The sequence below is a fragment of the Garra rufa genome, chromosome 24 (assembly GCF_049309525.1).
Source record: "Garra rufa chromosome 24, GarRuf1.0, whole genome shotgun sequence".
In the NCBI taxonomy this organism is placed as follows: Eukaryota; Metazoa; Chordata; class Actinopteri; order Cypriniformes; family Cyprinidae; genus Garra; species Garra rufa.
In genome coordinates this window covers 25,471,378-25,493,522 of record NC_133384.1, presented here as the reverse complement: position 1 = coordinate 25,493,522, position 22,145 = coordinate 25,471,378, and the positions used below count along the sequence as shown (strand labels likewise).

The following is a 22,145-nucleotide window of genomic DNA, read 5'->3' as shown; positions in this document are numbered from 1 at the left end:
GATGGCTCAGCAAGTGCATGCATTTCTTATCAGAAGATAAGATGAAGAATGTTTTGGGGAAACTTGGCAGACGTTGTACGTCCAGAGGAATTTGTGAAGGTTGTTTGTTCAAATTGATTTTTTTTTTAAGTAAATACTGACACTTTTAAGCTAATATGGCACCATATTAATGCAACATGGTTTTACATGGTATTTGAAGACATAATGTGAACATAGTTTCACCATACAGTGTTATTTTAGTATCATTAATATTCTTTTATATTCTGTATATATATTAGATTATTAGACATTTAATTAAAGTTTTAGCATTTCTTTTTTTGCACTTGTCATTTTTAGTAGTTTTTTTAAATATGTTTTATGTTTTAAATTGTTATTTTAGTACTTTAGTGCTAACTTATTTAATTTATTAATTGAGCATTTATATTGACTTATTATATTAATGATAGCGCTGTCAAATTATTAATCACAATTAATTGCATCCTAAATATATTTTTTTACATAATATATGTGTGTGTACTGTGTATATTTATTATGCATATATAAATACACACATTTTTTTTACATGTATTTACATTCATATATTTATATTCATATAATTGATATTATATATAATTTTTTAATATACAAACATATTTTTCTTAAATATATACATGCATGTTTGTGTATTTATATATACATAATAAATATACACAGTACACACATAAATTATGTAAACAAAAACTTTTATTTTGGATGCAATTAATCACAATTTATCATTAGCACTAAATATAATGAATCAAATTATTAATTTAATATTAAAATAAATTATAATATAAATTATACATTATACATGTTATAACAAATTAATTATAATATAGATTTAATATCTTAAATATTTATTAGATTGATATAGATATTCAAAATACATTTTAGATTTTAATTTAACTTACAAGGCAAAATTCTATAATTATTTTATTTTCACAAGTCTTTGAAAATCATAACAGAGACACAAAACAAAAAAGAAAGAAACTAAATTGAGAGATATAAACTTACATATAAACAGAATTATGAGATATTAACTCGCAACTGTGAGAAAAAAGTCCGAATTATGAGATAAAAGACAGAATTATGAGAAAAAAAGTCACAATTCTGGGAAGAAATATCTGAATTATGAGACAGTTACTTTTTACATTTTTATTCTGTTGCAGAAACAAACAAAAAAAGAAACAGAATTGAAAGATGTAAACTCGGAGAAAAAAGGTCAGAATTATAAAATATTAACACACAATTGTGAAAAAAAAGTTGCAATTCTGGGAAGAAAAGTGAGAATTGTGAGACAAACAAAAAAACAGAATTGAGAGATATTAACTCACAATTGCGAGTCAAATAATTATGAGATAACATTCTGGGAATAAAAGGCAGGATTATAAGACAAAAAGTCAATTACTTTTTTATTTTTATTCTGTTGCGCAAAGAAACAAAACAAAATAAACTGAACTGAGAGATGTAAACTCAGAATTCAGATAAAAGAATTATAAAATATTAACTCACAATTGTGAGAAGTCAGAATTATGAGAATTATGAAATTATGAGTCACAATTCTGGGAAGAAATATCAGAATTATGAGACATAAAGTCAACGACTTTTAAAATTTTAATTCTGTTGCAAAAAAAAAGAAACAGAATTGAGAGACATAAACTCAGTATTCAGAGAAAAAGGTCGGAATTATAAAATATATAAAATATTATAAAATATTAAAAAGTTTTTATTGAGAGATAAAAAGATTAAAAAATGTTCTGGGAAGAAAAGTCAGAATAACTTTTTTATTTTTTATTCTGTTGCAGAAAAAAAAAGAAACAGAATTCATAAAAGGTCAGAATTATAAAATATTAACTCACAATTGTGAGGAATAAGTCAGAATTATGAGAGAAAAAGTTGCAATTCTGGAAATAAAAGTCAGAATTATAAGACAAAACTTCAATTACTTTTTTTTTATTCTGTTGCGCAAAGAAACAAAACAAAATAAACTGAATTGAGAGATGTAAACTCAGAATTCAAAAGGTCAGAATTATAAAATATTAACTCACAATTGTGAGAAGTCAGAATTATGAGATAAAAAGTCACAATTCTGGGAAGAAATATCAGAATTATGAGACAAAGTCAACGAAACAGAATTGAGAGATGTAAACTCAGAATTCAAAGAAAAAAAGTCTGAATTTTTTATTTTTCATAAAGTTTGTAAAGTTTTATTCTGGAAAAAAAAAACAGAATTGAGAGATGTAAACTCGCAATTGCATGAAAAAGTCAGAATTATGATAAAAAGATTCAAAAAAGTTCTGGGAAGAAAAGTCAGAATTACCTGTTTATTTTTCATTCTGTTGCAGAAACAAAAAAAGAAACAGAATTGAGAGACGTAAACTCAGAATTCAGGGGGTCTAAATTGAGAAATATTAACTCAAAATTGCGAGAAAAGGTCAGAATTATGAGACAAAAAGTTGCAATTCTGGAAGAAAAGTCGGAATTATGAGACAAAAAGTCAGTCATATGAATATTTCAAAAGAGAATAGGTTTTCTATTCTAGAATTCACAAGTTTTTTTTGGTTCTTTTGGATCAGTGTGTTACCCCTGCCAGCATCTGTTGCTGTTGCCATTGTCGTTGATTTTACCCGACTGAACATGTTCAATCAGTGTTGGAACAGTGTGAACATGAGTTATTTTTCATAAAATGTTTAATCCAACAGCTAACTTGTTTGTTGCCGTTTGTCTGTGCGGTGTGAATTAGCCTTAAGGAGCATCTCAAGCCAGCAGATAAACTTGTAAATCAACATAGATGTATTCAACAGTGATAAGATCAGACCACAAACAAACATTCACGATAAAACAGGCAGCCAGCTATCATGTGTTTAGGGTGAGACTCATGCAGTTGACACTATTCACATGTTTCCGTGCCACAAATCCATTTTCACATCCACGCAGCCCAGATAAAATGGTGAGATAAAACTTCATCTAGGAAACTTTGTATGTGCAGTAGATTGTGTCCTGGCACAGACACATCATCATCATCACACCGTGTGTGTTCCTCATTCTATTTTATTGCAGGACATTCTGAGAATAAAAAGGGAAGTGGTTACATTCTCATCATCTCAAACTTAGTGTTGAGTGGGCAGGTGCAGGGCCTCAGAAAACACACACCTTGGGGATAAACACAGACTATATCAAGGTAGATCCACATATATACACACACATCCAGTCACATCCAGTCATCCCACCCTTCCTGCAGGACGCCACATAATTACTCCTGTAAGTAAGGTGCTCCAGTAGGCTCCAAGGAGAAGAAATCCTCCTACTCTTGGATCTCCTAACTCTGTCATTCACCCTCTTTCCCCTCCCTTTTGCCTATTCTCTTCTCTCCTCTCCTCTCTTCTCGTCTCTCTTAGTCTGGGACACTCTTTGGCAAGTAGAGCATGACACTTCATGCTGTGCATCTGCCACTGATCTGAGACCTGTGAGGAGAGACACCTCTGGACGGCTGACCTGGGATCAGGACTTAAAGCACATATCTCCAGGCCAGGCGGGGTGAGAACCGGGTGAGAGGGAGGAATAGAAAGAGAGAGGACACGCTCAACTCAGTGGTAGTATGGAAATGGAGAGGCTGGGGAGAGAAGGATCCAAACCGAGCGCGGGCCCCAACACTCTCCTGAAAGCCGCACTAGCGGTGTGTGTGTGTGTCTGCATCGCGCTACTGATAGCTGTCATCACGGGTGAGTAAACTGCATGCGCAATTACCTACTTACTGCTAAGTTCTTTTATATTGCACATTGAATTTTAAGTCATCATAGACAGAGAGATAGACAGGTCAGTTAAGCTGTGTGTTTGTGTGTGAGATTATTTTTGGAGAGTATTCTGTTACACGCACAGCGTGTCTTTGAAGGCTGTAATTAAGACAGTAAGTAGGAGCTCTGGTTAGAAAACATGTACATGTGTCTTTAAAGTTTTGAGGCTAGAGAGCTGTTAAATGTGTATTTCTGTGTCATTTGGGAATGTGGGTGCTTAAGTTTGGGAAAGAGTGTGTTTTTAAAGGGATAGTTGATCTAAAAATGAACATTCTGTCATTTAGTCACCCTCTAGTTGTTCCAAACCTGTATGACAAATAAGAAAGGCTATTGTGACTTTTTCCCCTTAGAATTCTGTCTTTTTAATTGCAACTTATAATTCACCCTTTTCTCATGATTGTGAGGAAAATAATTACCTAATAATAACGTTTTATTCTGTTATGAAAAGAAACTGAGATGTAAACTTAGAATTCAGAGAAAAAAGTGTGAATTGAATGATATTAACTTGCAATTGCGAAAAAAAAAAAGTCAGAATTATGAGATAACTGTCAGAATTATGAGATAAAACATTTGGGAAGAAAAACTAGAATTATAAGACAAAAAGTCAGATTTACTTCCTCATTTTTTATTCTGTTGTGGTAACAAACAAAAAAGAAACAGAATTGAAAGATGTAAACTCAGAATAACTCGCAATTGTGAGGAAAAAGTCAGAATTGTGAGACAAAAAGTCCTAGTTACTTGTTTTTTATTATGTTGCAGAAGCAAACAACAAATAAAGAAACAGATGTGAGAGTTGTAAACTCAGAATTCAGAGAAAAAAGTCTGAATTGAGAAATATTAACTAGCAATTGTGAGGAGAAAGTCGGAATTACGAGGTAAATGTCAGAATTCTAAGATATAAAAGTTGCAATTATGGAAAGAAAAGCTAGAATTATAAGACAAAAAGTAATATTTACTTCTTTATTTTTTATTCTGTTGTGGAAACTAACAAAAAAGAAACAGAATTGAAAGATGTAAACTCAGAATTCAGAGAAAAAAGTCTGAATTGAGAAATATTAACTCGCAATTGCGAGAAAAGGTCAGAATTATGAGATAAAAGTAAGAATTACGAGATGAAAAGTCACAATTCTGGGAAGAATTTTGAGATAAAAAGTCTAAACTCAGAATCCAGAGGAAAAAAATCTGAATTGAGATATATTAAGTCGCAATTGTGAGAAAAAAGTCAGAATTATGAGATAAGTTGCAATTCTGGGAAGAAAAGTCAGATTTATGAGACAAAAAAATCACAGTTACTTTTTTATTCTGATCCCAAAACAAAAAAAGAAACATAACTGAGATATGTAAATCAAAATTTAAAGAAAAAAGTCTGAATTGATAGATATTAACTCACAATTGTTAGAAAAAGTCTGAATTATGAGATTTAAAAAAAAAAATCACAATTCTGGGAAGTCCAAATTTTGAGACAAAGAGTCTAAACTCAAAATTTAAAGAAAAAAGTCTGAATTGAGAGATATTAACTTGCAATTGCAAGAAAGTCAGAATTATGAGACAAAAAGTCAGTTATTTATTTTTATTCTGTTGCAGAAACAAACAAAAAAGAAACAGAATTGAGAGATATAAATCAAAATTTAGAGCAAAAGGTCTGAATTGAGAAATACTGACTAGGAATTGCAAGAAATAGTCAGAATTATGAGACAAAAAAGTCACAGTTAATTTTTTATTGTTTCCGAAACAAAGAAAAAAAGAAACTGAGAGATGTGATTTAGAATTCAAAGAAAAACATCTGAATTGAGAGATATTAACTCGCGGTTGCAAGAAAAAGTCAGAATTATGAGATAATTTGCAATTCTGAGAAGAAAAGTCAGAAGTATGAGACAAAAAGTCAGTTATTTATTTTTATTCTGTTTCAGGAACAAACAAAAAAGAAAGAAACAGAACTGAGAGATATAAAGCAAAATTTAGAGAAAAAAAATCTGAAATGAGAAATATTAACTCGCAATTGCGAGAAAAAGTCAGAATTATGAGATAATTTGCAATTCTGAGAAGAAAAGTCAGAATTATGAGACAAAAAGTCAGTTATTTATTTTTATTCTGTTTCAGAAACAAACAAAAAAGAAAGAAACAGAACTGAGAGATATAAAGCTAAATTTAGAGAAAAAAATCTGAATTGAGAAATATTAACTCGCAATTGCGAGAAAAAGTCAGAATTATGAGATAAAAAGTCACAATTCTGGAAAGAAAAGTCAAAATTATGAAACAAAAAGTCAGTGTTACTTTTACTTTTTACTCTGTAGAATACTAGAAACTAAATTTAGAGATATAAACTCAGAATTTAAAGAAAAAAGACTAAATTGAGAGATATTAACTTGCGATGGCCAGAAAAAGTTAGAATTATGAGATAAATTCAGAGAATTCAGGAGAAAAGAAGAAACGTGAGATTTAACTTCTGAGTTTATAACAAAACAATATTTTTTATCATGTGGTTTTGCTTCCGTGTGTGGAACATGAAGACATTTCAAAGATATTTCAAAGAGTGTAAAACTGAAGGTATATAATGATCAGGTGTTGCTCAAATAAGCACCATAAAAATGGCCCATACAACTTGTTGAATGACTTGAGGGTGAGTAAATGAAGGCAGAATTTGCCATATTTGGGTGAACTGTCACTTTAAGAGTGCTGAAAGGATGTGAATGGGTCTCGTGGAACCTGAGACGCTGTGAATGTCCATCTCATGACATGCTGTACGAGTGAGTGTGTGGATGTATTTTGGTATACATAAGTGTTTTCTGGGTGGCGTAGAGTTGAGACAGCAAATAAATGATGTTCTTCTTTATTGTTCTCAGTTGTTGAGGGCTGCCTGCATATTTGCGGTGAGACTAGAGTGTAATTATGCTCATTTCTGTCTGTACATATCCCAGTCACACACACACATACACGGCTGTGTCTGCTGGTTGTGGGGATAATGAGGCTCAGTCCCACGGGGCCGGGTGCTGGATCCTGCTGTGGTCATCTGCTGTCCAGTTGTGGACTGAACCATAAACACAGGCCTTTAAAAGCAATGCTTGTCCGATTTCACAATATAAATACAGATTTTTGCTCAGTCAAACTCACCGAAACAAATTCACACAGCTTCACTGACCTCTGCATGGAGAGTTTGCGCTGATCGGGTTTCAGTGCACTGAAACGGATATTGAAAAAATGTATTTATTATTTCGCTTCATTAATTCAAATTACTGCAGGGCATATGTACACTGTACTTGAAAACAATATTGAATAACACAGCATTGTGTAACCAGATTTCCAATATTTACACACCCTAATCAATAAATTAAATATTAAATTAAATTAAAAAGCTATATATGTTAAATGCAAAGAGCAAATTCAAAATAAATATTTTTACATACATGACACAATGAAATCACTAGTATCACTAAGATACTATTACATTGTTTTTATATATATATGTAAGTTAATGCTTTTAGTTAAAGTTTTAATAATTTAGTTTAATTTTTTTATTGTGTAGATATTATTTATATTATGTATATATTTAGTTTTAGCTATTTTGGTTCAAATTTAACTCATTAAAATTAAAAAAAGGTTTTAATATATGTATATTTAATTTATTGCTGTATATAATTTTATTTCAGTAAAAAATGATTAAAAATAAATAATTGTTATTTAGTTTTTTTTTTTGTTTGTTTAGTTATTTGGTTAGTTTTAGTTAATTATAATAACCCTAAATTAAACAAGGTGTATACATTGCAAGCAGTACACAATGATATAGTTATTACATGGAGACACAAATTAAATTACGGTAAATTAAATGAATTAAAAAGCTAAATATGTGAAATACAAAGGGCAAATACAAAATAAGCATTTTTAATTTTTGTGACACAATGTAATCAAACCAGTGTTATTTTAGTATCACAGAGATACTATTTTAGTTTTTTATATTTTAATGTTTTTATTTTTGTATTTATTTTCATTTTAGTTAAAGTTTTAGTAATTTTGATGTTTTTGTCAATTTTATTATATATTTTTTAAAATGTGTATATAGTTTATATTCATTTTTAATTTTAGTTTTAGTTAATTTAGTACATCAAATTAAACTAAATGAAAATAAATATTGCTTTGTCAATTATCTGAAAGTTTTCATTTTATGTGTATTTTTTAGCATAATTTTATTTCAGTTGACATTCATTTCAAGTAAAAATATTATATATTATAAAAAGAAAAATATATTTGTATTTCTTTGTTTTTTACTTTTTTATTATTATTATTATTTTGTTAGTTTTAGTTAACTATAATAACCCTAAATTACACAATGAAATAGTTCTTATATGGTGACAAACATGATTAAATTTAATTAAATTGTGTAAAAAACGAACTGTTAAATACAAAAAGCAAGAAATAAATATTTTAATAGTGCAATTTAATGTAAGAGTTGACACATAAGAAAATGTAATTCAAAAGCATAACATTTTTTGTACCTATTTTTTACCAAATTAGCTGCTTTTTAAGGAGTAACACCATAATGTAATGCTATATTTTCCCCAGCACTGTTTGTAGATCTGCAGCTTGTTTGGAATGTGTGTAGTAGAGCATGCACTATGTTTTTGTCCTGTGATATCCAGAGCATGGACAGCTAAAGCCTGAGCGCAGTGGGAACTGTATCTCTATGTGTGTGTATGTGTGTGTGTGCTTATAATGCAATGTTTGGCGGTCATTTCAGGGCATAGTTGTCTTGATCGGTCTGCTTGACAGATTTGCTTTTCTCTGCCCCTGTAGTATCACACAGAGCAAGCAATGATGACTTCTGCCTCACTCCACACTGTATTGAAGCAGGTAAACCTATATCATAAAGCCATATACAGACTCTACTACGATATCATAAAACTTGAGCCAGTAGGCCTACAGTAGTAATTCTCCAATCTACACTTTTTGAACATAATAAGCAGGCATTATCATTTAGAAAAGCCTCTGTTTAGTTGAAACGCTGTGGTTTGAGATTACTGTAATGCTAAATCTGTGTTTGCTGATGTGTCTTCTCTAGCCGGTTCCATTCTGAGTAAGTTGGATCAGTCAGTAGAACCATGTAATGATTTCTACCAGTACGCATGTGGAGGCTGGCTCCGGGACAACCCCATTCCAGAAGACTCATCCAGCTATGGGATTTACCCATGGCTCAGACAGAATGTAGACCTCAAGCTCAAAGGTGCACAAATCCACATGATTCTGACCGAAATAAACCTTCAGCCCAAATAAGGTGCTTTAATATTGAATCTTTGTGCCACAGAGTTGTTAGAGCGGCCCGTCGGGGGAGATGACATTGAGGCAGTGAAGAAGGCCAAAGTCCTCTACGCGTCCTGCATGAATGAATGTAAGAACAGAAGAGCTCTTTGCAGTTTCACACACACAGCAACAATTCAGACATAATATATTTCTATATAATATTATAATTATTAAAGGAGACCTATTATGTCACTTTTAACAATATGTAATATACATTTTAAGTCAAAAGTTTACATACACCTTGCAGAATCTGCAAAATGTTAATTATTTGACCAAAATAAGAGGGATCATACAAAATGCATGTTATTTTTAATTTAGTACTGACCTGAATGAGATATTTCACATAAAAATGTTTACATATATAGTCTAGAAGAGAAAATAATAGTTGAAATTATAAAAATGACCCCAGTCAAAATTATTCTTAATACTGCGTTGTTACCTGAATGACCCACAGCTGTATTTTTATTTATTTTTTTCGTTTAGTGATAGTTGTTCATAAGTCACTTGTTTGTCCTTCCAGCTGTTGCCTGTTGTCAGAAAAATCCTTCAGGTCCTTCAGGTTTTTTTTTAGCATTTTTGTGTATTTGAACCCGTTCCAACAATGACTGTATGACTTTGAGATCCATCTTTTTTTTACACTGAGGACAACTGAGAGACTCATATACAACTATTACTTAAGGTTCAAATGCTCACAGATGCTCCAAAAGGATACACTATGCATTAAGACCCGGGGGTGAAAACTTTTTGAATTTGAAGATCAGGGTAATTTTAACTTATTTTGTCTTCTGGGAAACATGTAAGTATTTTCTGTAGCTTCTGAAGGGCAGTACTAAAAGAAAAAAATATGATATTCAGGCAAAATATGAAAAATTTACTCATCTTCATTGTGTTCAAAAGTTTACACCCCTGCCTCTTAATGCATCGTTTTTCTTTTGAAAACATTAGTGAGCATTTAAACCTTCTGTAATAGTTCCCTCAGTTGTCCTGAAAAGATGGATCTCAAAATCATACTGTCAATGTTAGAAAGTGTTCAAATACACAAAAATGATGAAAAACCAAAGAATTAGTTGGACCTGAAGAATTTTTCTGAAGAACAGTAATCTAACTGTTGAGGACAAACAAGTGACTCATGAACAACTATCATTAAAAAAAAAAAAACAGCTGTGGATCATTCAGGTAACAACACAGTGTTAAGAATCAAGTGTATATAAACTTTTGAACGGGTCATTTTTATAAATTTAACTATTATTTTCTCTTGTGGACTAAATGTAAATGTATTTTATGTGACATATCTTATTCAGGTCAGTACTAAATAAAAATACATGCATTTTGTATGATCCCTCTTATTTTGGTAAAAGAATCGAAATAATTTACAGCTCATACCTCAGATACTCTGCAAAAAACATCTGTTTGGTTTTGATTATCATGTCTATCATGCTGAAATCATTTGTTTCAAACAATATAAGTGTAAATTTCATGGTATAGTGTTTTCTGAGCACACAAATCTGAAGCGCAAACTAACTAGTTTAGTTTAACTTATCTTTCATGTCTTATTGCACTTAAACTGTCAAATACACACAAGTTTATGTTAAAAACACACAAGGGTTAAAAAAACAGTCGGTTAAGTCTGTGAAAGTAAACAGCTAGGAAAGAAGTCGCATTTTATATTAAATCCGTGTGGCAGCAGCGTAATATACAGTAAATAAATCAATAAATCCACTGCTCTCTTGTCTCTTCTGAGGCTGGGACTCTAAACAGTGTTCTGTGATCATCTGTGGAGCCAAAGACAGAACAGTTAATATGCCTTGCCCATATTTTTGCAATAGTGTTAGAACTGGTACATCAGTTTTGCTTGCGAAAACAAAATGGCGGCATCATGGGTGGAAACTTGCAGATTAAGGGGTGGTAAGATCCCATTCCTACATCACAGGGGGATCTTACTCAGTTACTGGGTTGTTCTTTTTCACGTTTTCTAGGTTGGTAGATGCACGAGAACCTGATTATAGCACTTAAAGGTTGTATCAGTGATTTCTAGCCTAAAACATAAAGTGTCAATTTCAGCTGACCTTTCTTTACGATCCGCTCGCTGCCTGCCCCATAAATTGTCCAATCAGCGTCAGGGGTTTGGTGTTGTGGACTTTCGCCCCGCCTCCCTCACATCCCTGCACCAGTACGAAAGTCCACAACACGAACCCCCTGACGCTGATTGGTTGGAACACTGTTTGTTTACATCTGTGGAAAGGTTGGTAGTGCCGATTGTTTTTTTGGCATATCTCGGACCCTAGGCTGACCAGAGAGACGCGTTTTTTTCACAGACAATTTATGGGGCAGGCAGCGAGCGGATCGTGAAGAAAGCTCAGCTGAAATTGACACTTTATGTTTCAGGCTAGAAATCGCTGATACAACCTTTAAACGTGGAAAAGGTCAGATTTTCATGATATGACACCTTTAAAATCTCAGGGGGTACTTCAAGTCGATATTTTGGGGCTTCAGTTGAATAAAACGTTTTGGAATCCTTGCTTTACTATCGTAATAAATTATATTTCTTCATCACTCCCTTCCTCCCTCTATCCTCACAGCTGCTTTGGAGATTGTGGATGCAAAACCTCTGCTGAAGAATCTAAAGCAAAAGGAATTCCGCTGGCCTGTTTTAGGAGATGCCTTGGGCTCTTCCTCGCGGTGGGTGGAGTCTCATTTTAACTTGCTGGAGACACTGGCGCAGATACGCAGTCAGCACAGCAAGTCCGTCCTCATTCGGCTTTTTGTCTCTCCTGATGACAAGAACTCAAACCAGTACATCATTAAGGTGAGACCTACATGTCAAAACTCCAAACGCTGTCAATTTCTTGTTGACAGCTCAACCAATAGCCTGAGTTTGGGGTGGGGGCTAACTGTTTGTCCAACCAATAAAACTAAGGGAGAAATAAAATAACTAGTTTATTCTGTTTCATTTTTCTAGCTGGATCAGGCCTCTTTGTCACTGTCATCCAGAGAAGATTACATCACCAACACAACGGAGGCACAAATGGTACATCGGTACATCTGTCAACCTGTATATCAGTACACACTGTCTCAGTCAGACTTGTTTATATCTCTGCATTCTCAAATCTTTCTTTTCATGCCTCTTCTGCAGTACCGAGAAGCTCTTTTAAGGTTGATGGTTGACGTTGCTGTCATGCTAGGAGCCAATGAGCAGGATGCCGAGGCTCAGATGAAACCGGTACTTGACTTTGAAGTCAAACTTGCACAGGTGAGCACCAAAACACTGGAGAAACCAAATTCCTTCAAATCATTGACAGTGAGAAAAAAAAAATAGTGCTGTGAAGGTACTTGATGCTTCAATGGAGTGTGTGCTCTTTTGTAGATTGTGATCCCCTATGAGAACCGCACCAGTGAGAACATGTACAACAAGTACAGCTTGTCCAAACTGCAGCGCACTGTTCCAGATGTAAGTACAGCATTATCAATATAAACGGATATTATATGCCCAGAATTTTGCAATTTTGAGATGACTGGTCTATTATCACATAATTTACTACTGCACAATTCCATTCATAAGCTTTTGACACATTTGAATACCCAACAGCCTCATTTTTGGGGGGAAAAAGAAGCTTCTTTTAATAAACTAGATTCTGACTTTGTAACTCACAGTTGTTAGTTTATATCTAACAATTATGTATTTTTTTCTTCAGAATTGTGACTATATATTGCAATTGCAAGTTTTGAACTCATACTTGTGAGATTACACTCACATTTGTGGGAAAAAAGAAAAAAGTCAAAATAGCATGTTTTTATCTCACAATTAAGACTTTTTTGTTAGAATTGTGAGATATAAACTCACAATTGCATGTTATAAAGTCACAAATGCGAGATATAAACTCAGAATTCTGACTTTTTTCTCAGAATGACATGATATTAAATAACAATTGCGAGAAACAAAAGTCAGAATTGCGAGATAAAAGCTATTCTGACTTTTTAAATTTTTTTCTAACAAATGCGAGTTTGTATCTCGCAATTCTGACTTTCTTCTCGCAATTGCCGGTTTATATCTCGCAATTCTGTCTTTCTTCTCGCAATTGTGATTTAATATCCTGTAATTTAAAAAGAAAGGTCAGAATTGTAATTTTATATTGCAAAATTCAGATTTAACTTGCAATTATGTGTTATAAAGTCAGAATTGGGAGATATAAACTCGCAATTCTGATAAAAAAAAAAAATCCCAAATGTGAGATATAAACCTTTCTCAGAATTATGTGAGATACAAAACTAGTCATTCTGACGTTTTTTCCACAAATGCGAGTTTGAATCTCACAATCCTGACTTTATTTCTCGGAATTGTGAGCTTATTTCTCAGAATTGCAAGTTTGTCACAAATGCGAAATACAAACTCACAATTCTGACTTTTTTTCTGAGAATTACATGATATAAATTCACAACTGCAAGAAACAAAAGTCAGAATTGCGAGATAAAAACTACCCATACTGACTTTTTTCTCACAAATGTGAGTTTGTATTCTTGCAATTCAGATTTTTTTTCTCAGAATTATAAGATATAAACTCGTAATTGCAAGTGAAAAAAGACTGATGTTATCAGAATTGCAGATTATATTTTACAATTCTAATTTAACTTGCAATTACATGTTATAAAGTCAGAACTGGGAGATATAAACTCACAATTGTGATAAAAAAAAATCACAAATGTGAGATATAAACCTTTCTCAGAATTATGTGAGATAAAAACTAGCCATTCACAAATGCGAGTTTGAATCTCACAATTCTGACTTTATTTCTCAGAATTGCAAGTTTGTCTTGCAATTCTGACTTTATTACTCACAATTGCGAGTTTATATCACACAACTCTGAGAAAAAAAGCCACAATTGTGAGATATAAAGCCGTAATTACCTTTATCTATTTTTTATTCAGTGGCGGAAACAGTCTTCTATACTTCTGTCTCATATTTACCCAAACCCAGAATTAATTTTAACATTTTTATGATTCAGATAGAAATAGAGATTTATCTTTGGTAATTAAAATTGTGTGGAAAAAAAGTCATAATTGTGAGATTTAACCTAAATGAAAGTTGCAATTACTGAAAACAAGCTTCCATAGAAAACAGCTATTATTGTTTTTGTTTTTTTAATCTATTTATCTATTATTGTTTTTCTTTTGCAGTTTAACTGGCTGGGTTTTGTCCGAGCAGTGATTGACACTGAGCTGTACCCAGACCTGAAAATCTCCTCTTCGGAGCAGGTGATCGTACGTGCCCCACAGTACTTTAAAGACCTCTTCAAACTCATCAACACCACAGAAACCAGGTATCCAGACAGCTTCTAAAAATATTAAAACCTCATTAAAAGCTACATCAGAGCCCTGAGGCTCTGCCTCTGTTGGTCTGGACAATGTCACTTGTGCGTGCTGTTTATATGTCCTACCTGTTTATTAGCTGCTCTGCTCAATAACAGAGTTAAGATTACTCTGTACTCTGAACTTCAGCTGCTCTAAATGTTTTTTTTTCCACCCTGGCCCCAGGACAGTTGCCAATTACGTCATATGGAGATCAGTTTTTTCCAGAATCACCACCTTGAGCCGACGCTTTCTCTACAGATACCTGGACTTTGCTCGGGTTAGTGAACCACCTCCTCATTTTACCTCTGGATAAAAATAGATTTGGTTTACAATATTAAATATCCGTCTCTTCTCAGGTTACCACAGGGACCACCTCTCTGACCCCTCGCTGGGACAAGTGTGTGAATTATGTAGAAAACACACTCATCTATGCCACCGGTAGGCTCTTTGTCGATAAGCATTTCCAGGAGGACAAGAAACACATGGTACGACTTATATTAAGTGCAACTATTCATACATATGTTCAAATTCAGCTTTGCAATTATAAGAATAAATTACATTTTGAAATACATTAAAATAGAAAACAGTTATATTTCTATTTTTACTATAGCGCAATACACAAGTTATGCAAACTATTCATGTAAATATATGTGTTAATTCAGCTTTGCCATAACACAAATTACAATTATTTAAGCACCAAGGTTTCATTTAATTGATTAATATATATTAAAACAGTAACATTCTAAAACATTATTACAATTTAAAATAACTGTTTTTATTTTAATATATTTAAAAACAATTCTGTAATGGCAAAGCTGAATTTTCAGAACATTACCCTAGTCTTTGGTGTGATTGATATAATTTCTGTCTCCATCTAGTGGATCTAATCACGAATAACAGCATAAAATGCTGGATCTCATTTTGAATGCTCCTCTGATTAATGTCTTTCAACTTTTATGAAGATGGAGGAATTGATAAATGGTATCAGATGGGCATTTATTGACATGCTTGAGAATGAGAATGACTGGATGGATGAAGAAACAAAGAGAAAAGCAACAGACAAGGTGATTTTCGGTGTTTTGTGAGCTTTGAATGCACAGCATCAATAAAAATGTTCTTTTTCACATCATTGATTACTGTCTGATTATTTTACATCTCACATTAGGCTCATGCAGTGTTGGCGAAAGTGGGTTACCCAGACTTCATCTTAAATGACACCTATATTAACGAGGACATCAAACGAGTATGTTTGGAAGCTTTTTGGATTTTAGTTGATCCTAATTGTTTGAATTGTGTTTGGCAGATATCAGTGCAACTCAAAGTCATTTTTGGGTTTTTATGTTTATGCACAGTTGTCATTTTCTGAGTTGGACTACTTTGGGAATGTCATGCAGACCCTGCAGTTCATAGCTCAGTCTGACATCGGCTGGCTGAGGAAAACAGTCCCACGCACAGAGTAAGTTTGTCAGCATTTTCAAAGCCTATAAAAATAAGATGAATCTGGCTTTGAAATGATAAAACACTTTTTTCCCCCTCAGGTGGTTCACCAACCCAACAACAGTAAATGCATTTTACAGCTCCTCTACCAACCAGATCAGTGAGTTTTGAATTTAAGTTTATTAATTATTAAAGAGCTCTCTTGAACACTTGGTTCTGATTGGTCAATCACAGTGTTATGTGGTTTCAGAATTTCTGAAATTTCCTTTTTAAAAACTGTTTTACTCTGTTTTTGACATAAATGTAGCCTTGATGATCGTAAAATACTTAAATACATTTGTGTGAGTGTATATTATGTCTCATACACATTTACACTATTTGTGACCCTGGACCACAAAACCAGTCTTAAGTTGCAGGGGTATATTTGTAGCAATAGCCAAAAATACATTGCATGGGTCAAAATTTTAGATTTTTCTTTTATGCCAAAAATCATTAAGAAATTAAGTAAAGTTCATGTTCCATGAAGATTTTTTGTAAAATTCCTACTGTAAACATATCAAAATGTAATTTTTGATTTGTAATATGCATTGTTAAGAACCTAATTTGGACAACTTTAAAGGTGATTTTCTCAGTCTTTTTGATTTTTTTGCATCCTCAGATTTCTGATTTCAAATAGATGTATCTCAGTCAAATATTGTCCTATCCTAACAAACCATACATTAATAGAAAGCTTATTTATTGAGCTTTCATATGATGTATAAATCTCAGTTTTGTCAAATTTAACCTTATGACTGGTTTTGTGGTCCAGGGTCACATTTGGTGTATATATGTTGTGCCTTTAAAGTGTATTTAGGGATAGTAAATGGCAAATTTTCTCAAGAGAAATAAAATCTCTCATCTAATGCTGTAAAATGTACATGAGAGTCAGTTGGTACAACATTAATTAAAAAAAGTAATTAATTAAAGGTTAAAACGAACTGATTTGAATACAAATTAATTTGTAGGCTATACATTATATTTCTACTCCAATTCGTTTTTTGGAAAATGGAATAGATTAATTTAAACATAAACATTGAAGAACAGCAAAAAATATATAATGAATGTTATATGGTGCTTATATTTAGCAAACTGCTCCTCTCTAGAGTTCATTTTTCGAGCTGACTAACGAGTTTATAGTCACCGAATATGTATTTTCTGAGGCAAATGTGATGTTAAGTGACATTGTTCACAAGCTAAATATTGACGTCTTTGCGCGGTTCAAACACTGAGCGAACACCACAGGATACGGATTTAGGTAAATTGAAGCGTACTCTTTCTTTTTACATACATTTGGCTGTTTATTCATGTTTATTTCATGCTAAAATATTAAAATATTATTTCATGCTAAAGTATTAAACGGAGACGATAAGTTCATGTGCTTCTCTTGAACTGAGCCGCAACAGCTATCCTTCACTCGACATCAAACAGCGACAAAACGGCATTCATTGTTTGAACACTGTAATAAAATTGTCAGAATTTGAAATCTGAGACTTTGTTTCATGCCCAAAGTAATAAAGCATAACGATTATTGCTATTTATTGGATGGGAGGTAAAAATGAGAACCAATAAAAGTCGAGAAATCAATATTTTTACCCAGCCCTATTACCAGTAGCTGATAAACGATATCATGCATAATATGAGTTATAAAACATATTTCTGTCAGGGGTAATAGCAGTGTGTTCTCTGTTAGATGTTTGATGTGTGTTTAGATTTACTGCATCACATCCTTTTATTCGGTGGCTAATTGATCTATCTTCTTTTACCCAGGGTTCCCTGCGGGAGAACTTCAGAAGCCATTTTTCTGGGGACTTGACTACCCTCGGTGAGACATAGACGCTCTTTTGATTTATTATTTCAGAGTACACTCGATCTTATATTTTGATATCATGTGGATTTGTAGCAAAAACAATTTGTGAAATGTGTTCTTGTGTCAGATCCCTGAGCTATGGAGCCATTGGTGTAATTGTGGGGCATGAATTGACCCATGGCTTTGATAACAATGGTGAGGCCATTTGATTTATAATGAGTCTCAACATGAGTTGCCATGGTGATGACTGATTCTTAAGGACATCTGTGTTTATCTGTGTTTATCTAGGCAGAAAATACGACAAAGATGGGAACCTGGACCAGTGGTGGAGCAACTCCTCAATCACCCGCTTCACCGAAAAGACACAATGCATGATTGACCAGTACAACAGTTACTACTGGAAAGAGGCGGGGCTAAATGTACAGTAGGCACCAGCCTTTTTAATGCTTTTCAGTTTGAACTTGTCTTTAAAATGTAGCAGAGCTACCAATCTAGTACTTAATATCCACAATCCCCTCTCAAGGTTAAGGGGAAGAGGACTCTGGCAGAGAACATTGCTGACAATGGAGGGATGAGAGAATCTTTCAGGGTATTACAGCATTTTCTACTATAATTATCCTAACGTGACCTGAATCTGATTTACCATCAACTTCCAAACTCATTCAAAGCTTAGATAGGATTTTCTTTGATGGATCACAATTTTTTTTTGGAGATACTAGATGTGACTCAAAATAATGATTCATTCACAAATCGGACATTACTGCTTTACTCAGGAGAGTCACGATTTTCAGTGAATACATTTTAAATATCTTATGACTTAAAAACTCTATGGTACACAATTTCAAATCAGTTTCATCATATTTTAAAGGTTCCTTTCATCTTTTTTGAAGCTTGAAAGCACCTTTTTAATTGCACAGAAAAATTACCAGAACCTAAATTCCCCTGTTTGTGTTCATGGATCAAAGAAAATTAGCAATTAAATGTGGATTTGATTCCTTAAATAGTGTGTACATATTTTGTACATGTGAACTTGTCTGCAGGCGTATAGGAGATGGATTGAAAAAGAGAGAGCAGGAGTCGAGGAGCCTCTCCTACCTGGTGTGGGTTTGACCAACAACCAGCTGTTTTTCCTTAGTTATGCTCATGTAAGTATTATGCATTTCACCTAAATACCTAGACTTAAAAATCAGATGTCACAAACATTACTTTTTTACCTTAAAAATTTAAAATGGGTTGAAAAAGTATTGAAAATATTTAAGCTTTTCTGTCATTTCTAGAGGTTGTATGCGTATCCTAAATAGTGCACATGATTTGAATTAACATGCTATGATATTGTAGCATTGTAGTTTTAGTATGCACTGAAAAGTATGCAAAATCTCATAACTATTAAAGTGAATACATTTAAGTAGATATTATATTTTATACAATGCCTTGTGAAAGCATTCATACCCCTTTATTTATTTCACATTTTGTTATGATGCTGCTTGTTATGGTGTTAAACTGTTTTAAATGACTTTTTTCCATATCAATATACACTCCATACACTATAATGACAAAGCAAAAAAACATCTTTGCGAATTTATTAAAAAGTAAAAAACTTAAATGATTCCATTGCATAAGTATTCATACCCTTATCTGGGACAGATGAAATTTAGCTTAGGAGCATTCATATTGCTTGTATATGTTACTACACTTTGAGAGAAGTTAACCTGTGGCAAATTCAATTAAATAGGTATGATTTGGAAAGGCACACGTGTCTTAATAAAAGGTCTAACACCTGAAAATGCATATCAGAGCAAAAACCAAGCTATGATGTCAAAAAACTGCCTGTAGAGCTCAGAAACAGGATTGCATCAAGCCACACATTTGAGGAACAGTTCAGAAAAAATTCTGCTGCATTGAAGGTTCACAGAAGTGAGAAGAGAAAAAGTCTGAAACAACCAGGACTCTTCCTAGAGCTGGCCTCCTGGCCAAACTGAGCAATTGATAGAGAAGGGCCTTGGCTAGAGTGGTGACCAAGAAGCTGATGGTCACTCTAGTTGAGCAGCTCCATGATCATATATGAAGATGGGAGAAACTTACAGAAGGACAAACATCACTGCAACACTCCACTGATCTGGGCTTTATGGCAGTGTGACAAGACTCAATACTCTCCTCAGTGAACACATGAAAACACACTTTGAATTAGCAAAAAAGCACCTAAAGAACCCTCACACTGTGAGAAACAAGATTCTTTGGTCTGATGAACCTCAATTCCAAGCATCATGTTTGAAGGAAACCAGGCACTGCTCATCGCCTGCAGAGTACCATCCCAAAAGTAAAGCATGCTGGTAGCAGCCTCATGCTGTGGGGCTGTTTTTCAGCGGCAGGGGCTGAAAGACTTGTCAGAGTAGGAAAGGAAAGCTCAATGCACCAAAATATAGACAACTCTGTGAATGTCCTTGGGTTCAGCCTAGGCCTGAACCCAAGTAAATATTTTTGGAGAAACTTGAAAATGTGCGTCTGCGCCCATCCAAGCTGACAGAGCTTGAGAGGTGAAGAGGTGAGGAGAAGAATGGCAGATTAACTGCCAAATGTGCAAATCTTTTTGCATCATACCAAAAAGGCTTGAGGCTGTAAAGGTGCTTTAGCTAAGTACTGAGTTAAGAGTATGAATACTTATGCAATGTACTAATAACTTACCTTTTAATTGTAATAAGTGTATGAAGTTGTAACAATTCTGTTTTCACTTTGTCAATATGGTATATGGAGTGTAGATTTATGTGGAAAAAAAGTAATTTAAAGTAGTTTAATGTAAGACACCAACATAACAAAAAGTGTAAAAATGGAGGGGGTATGAATACTTTCGCAAGGCACTATATATATATATATATATATATATATTCTAACTCAAATCTATTCCACATGAAAATGCAAAAACAGGCTATGAAGTTCTGTCAAGAGCATGCAAAACCAACAATTGGCGATATAACCCTAACTATAAAGCCATGTTGGCCAATCAGAAGCCTGAAAAAAGCACACACTCCAACGTCACAAGTCAAAATCTCAACAACACTGCAATGGGAGTTTCTGAAAGTCTTCACCCTGGAGGTATGAAGGTTCAGTTTCAATGAGAAGATACTCCATTTGCTGATAACTGAATGGCCAAATCGAATCGCATAGAAAAAGCAGTGCTTGCTCTGCCGCAGCAGCAGCCAAGCAGATCTACTCCGCCAAGACCAAACACATTAACACTGCCATGCTAAAATCTCCAGGATTTGTCATGACAGAACTAAAGTTTTGAGAAAACAATCATTTTCCCTGTAGTGTCTTGCTTTAAATGGGACTCAATTGATTAGCTGTGTCTATATTGTAATTTGCTAGGTTCGCTGTAATGCCTACAGACCAGAAGCAGCACGCGATCAGATCCAGAGTGGAGCTCACAGCCCTCCTAAATATAGGTATGATGTATTAATATACATACAGCTCATTTACATCTATATTACATTCCTTTATCCTTCAATGTCACTCACTTTCTTCTTGTTACTGTGATGAAGGGTTATCGGGGCGATGAGCAACTATGAAGAGTTCCGTAAAGCTTTTAACTGCCATGAGAGATCAGTCATGAACAGGGGGGCGGAGTCCTGTCGAGTGTGGTAATGAAAAAGAGGACCCTGTGAAGATTTCAATCACAGCACAACCCAATCCTCCTTATTTTGTCCCGTTCACTGGTTTCTTATAGAGAAACAGCGGTTACTAACACTGAACCCTGGGGCCGTGCTGACCATTGAGCGTCTGGCCCTCATTCAGCCACTGGAATACTGTAGAAAATAAAGTACAGCCTACAAACCTGAGCGCTTTCAGCCAGATCTGACCTCAATTAAAATGTGCAAATGCCAAACGGACCACAAAAATTCTCTTGGGGCGTTCCTTTGGTTAATCACTGTTTTTTTACACAAACAAATTAGGTCGCACTGTCGCTTTAAGAGTGCTATAAATTATTATTGTCGTTTTCGTTGTTGTTGATAACAGTTAACATTGTCTGTCATTTTATTTTATTGAAAACGCAAGTAAATAATTATTGTTTTCCTGAGGTTTTCTAATTGTCTTTGTTGTTTTTTCTTCATAGAAAAACTGGTCTATTTTGGTGTTGTTTTACATGGTAAAGTCATGACGAAACAGATCTTTGCTTCAGTATTGTGAAGTACGTGTAGTGTGTGAACTTTTGAGATGTGAACCGGCATACGTTTTCACTGGAAAGAATAAGTTAAACACTACCAGTCAATTTTTTTTATGTTTTTAAAGAAGTCTTTTCTGCTCACCAAGCCTGCATTTATTTTATCTAAAGTAGAGAAAAAAAAACAGTAAAATTTAAAAATATTTTTACTATTTTAAAAACCTGTTTTTTATTTGAATATTTTTTTAAATGTAAT

The 22,145-nt window shown here is 33.7% G+C and overlaps 1 protein-coding gene across 1 annotated transcript; it reads left to right on the top strand.

Moving 5' to 3' along the window:
* The first annotated feature begins 3,285 nt into the window (after window positions 1-3,285).
* phex (phosphate regulating endopeptidase homolog, X-linked) lies at window positions 3,286-21,805 on the top strand. Its single transcript, XM_073830798.1, has 22 exons — window positions 3,286-3,740; window positions 8,601-8,657; window positions 8,866-9,027; window positions 9,109-9,192; window positions 11,684-11,910; window positions 12,064-12,132; window positions 12,238-12,354; window positions 12,469-12,552; window positions 14,277-14,419; window positions 14,634-14,727; window positions 14,807-14,935; window positions 15,413-15,514; window positions 15,616-15,693; window positions 15,803-15,906; window positions 15,989-16,047; window positions 17,694-17,748; window positions 17,861-17,928; window positions 18,022-18,152; window positions 18,257-18,322; window positions 18,774-18,878; window positions 21,097-21,173; window positions 21,270-21,805. Exons 1-22 carry the CDS (start codon window positions 3,617-3,619, stop codon window positions 21,370-21,372), a joined length of 2,238 nt encoding a protein of 745 aa, XP_073686899.1. The 5' UTR covers window positions 3,286-3,616; the 3' UTR covers window positions 21,373-21,805.
* The last annotated feature ends 340 nt before the right edge of the window (window positions 21,806-22,145 follow it).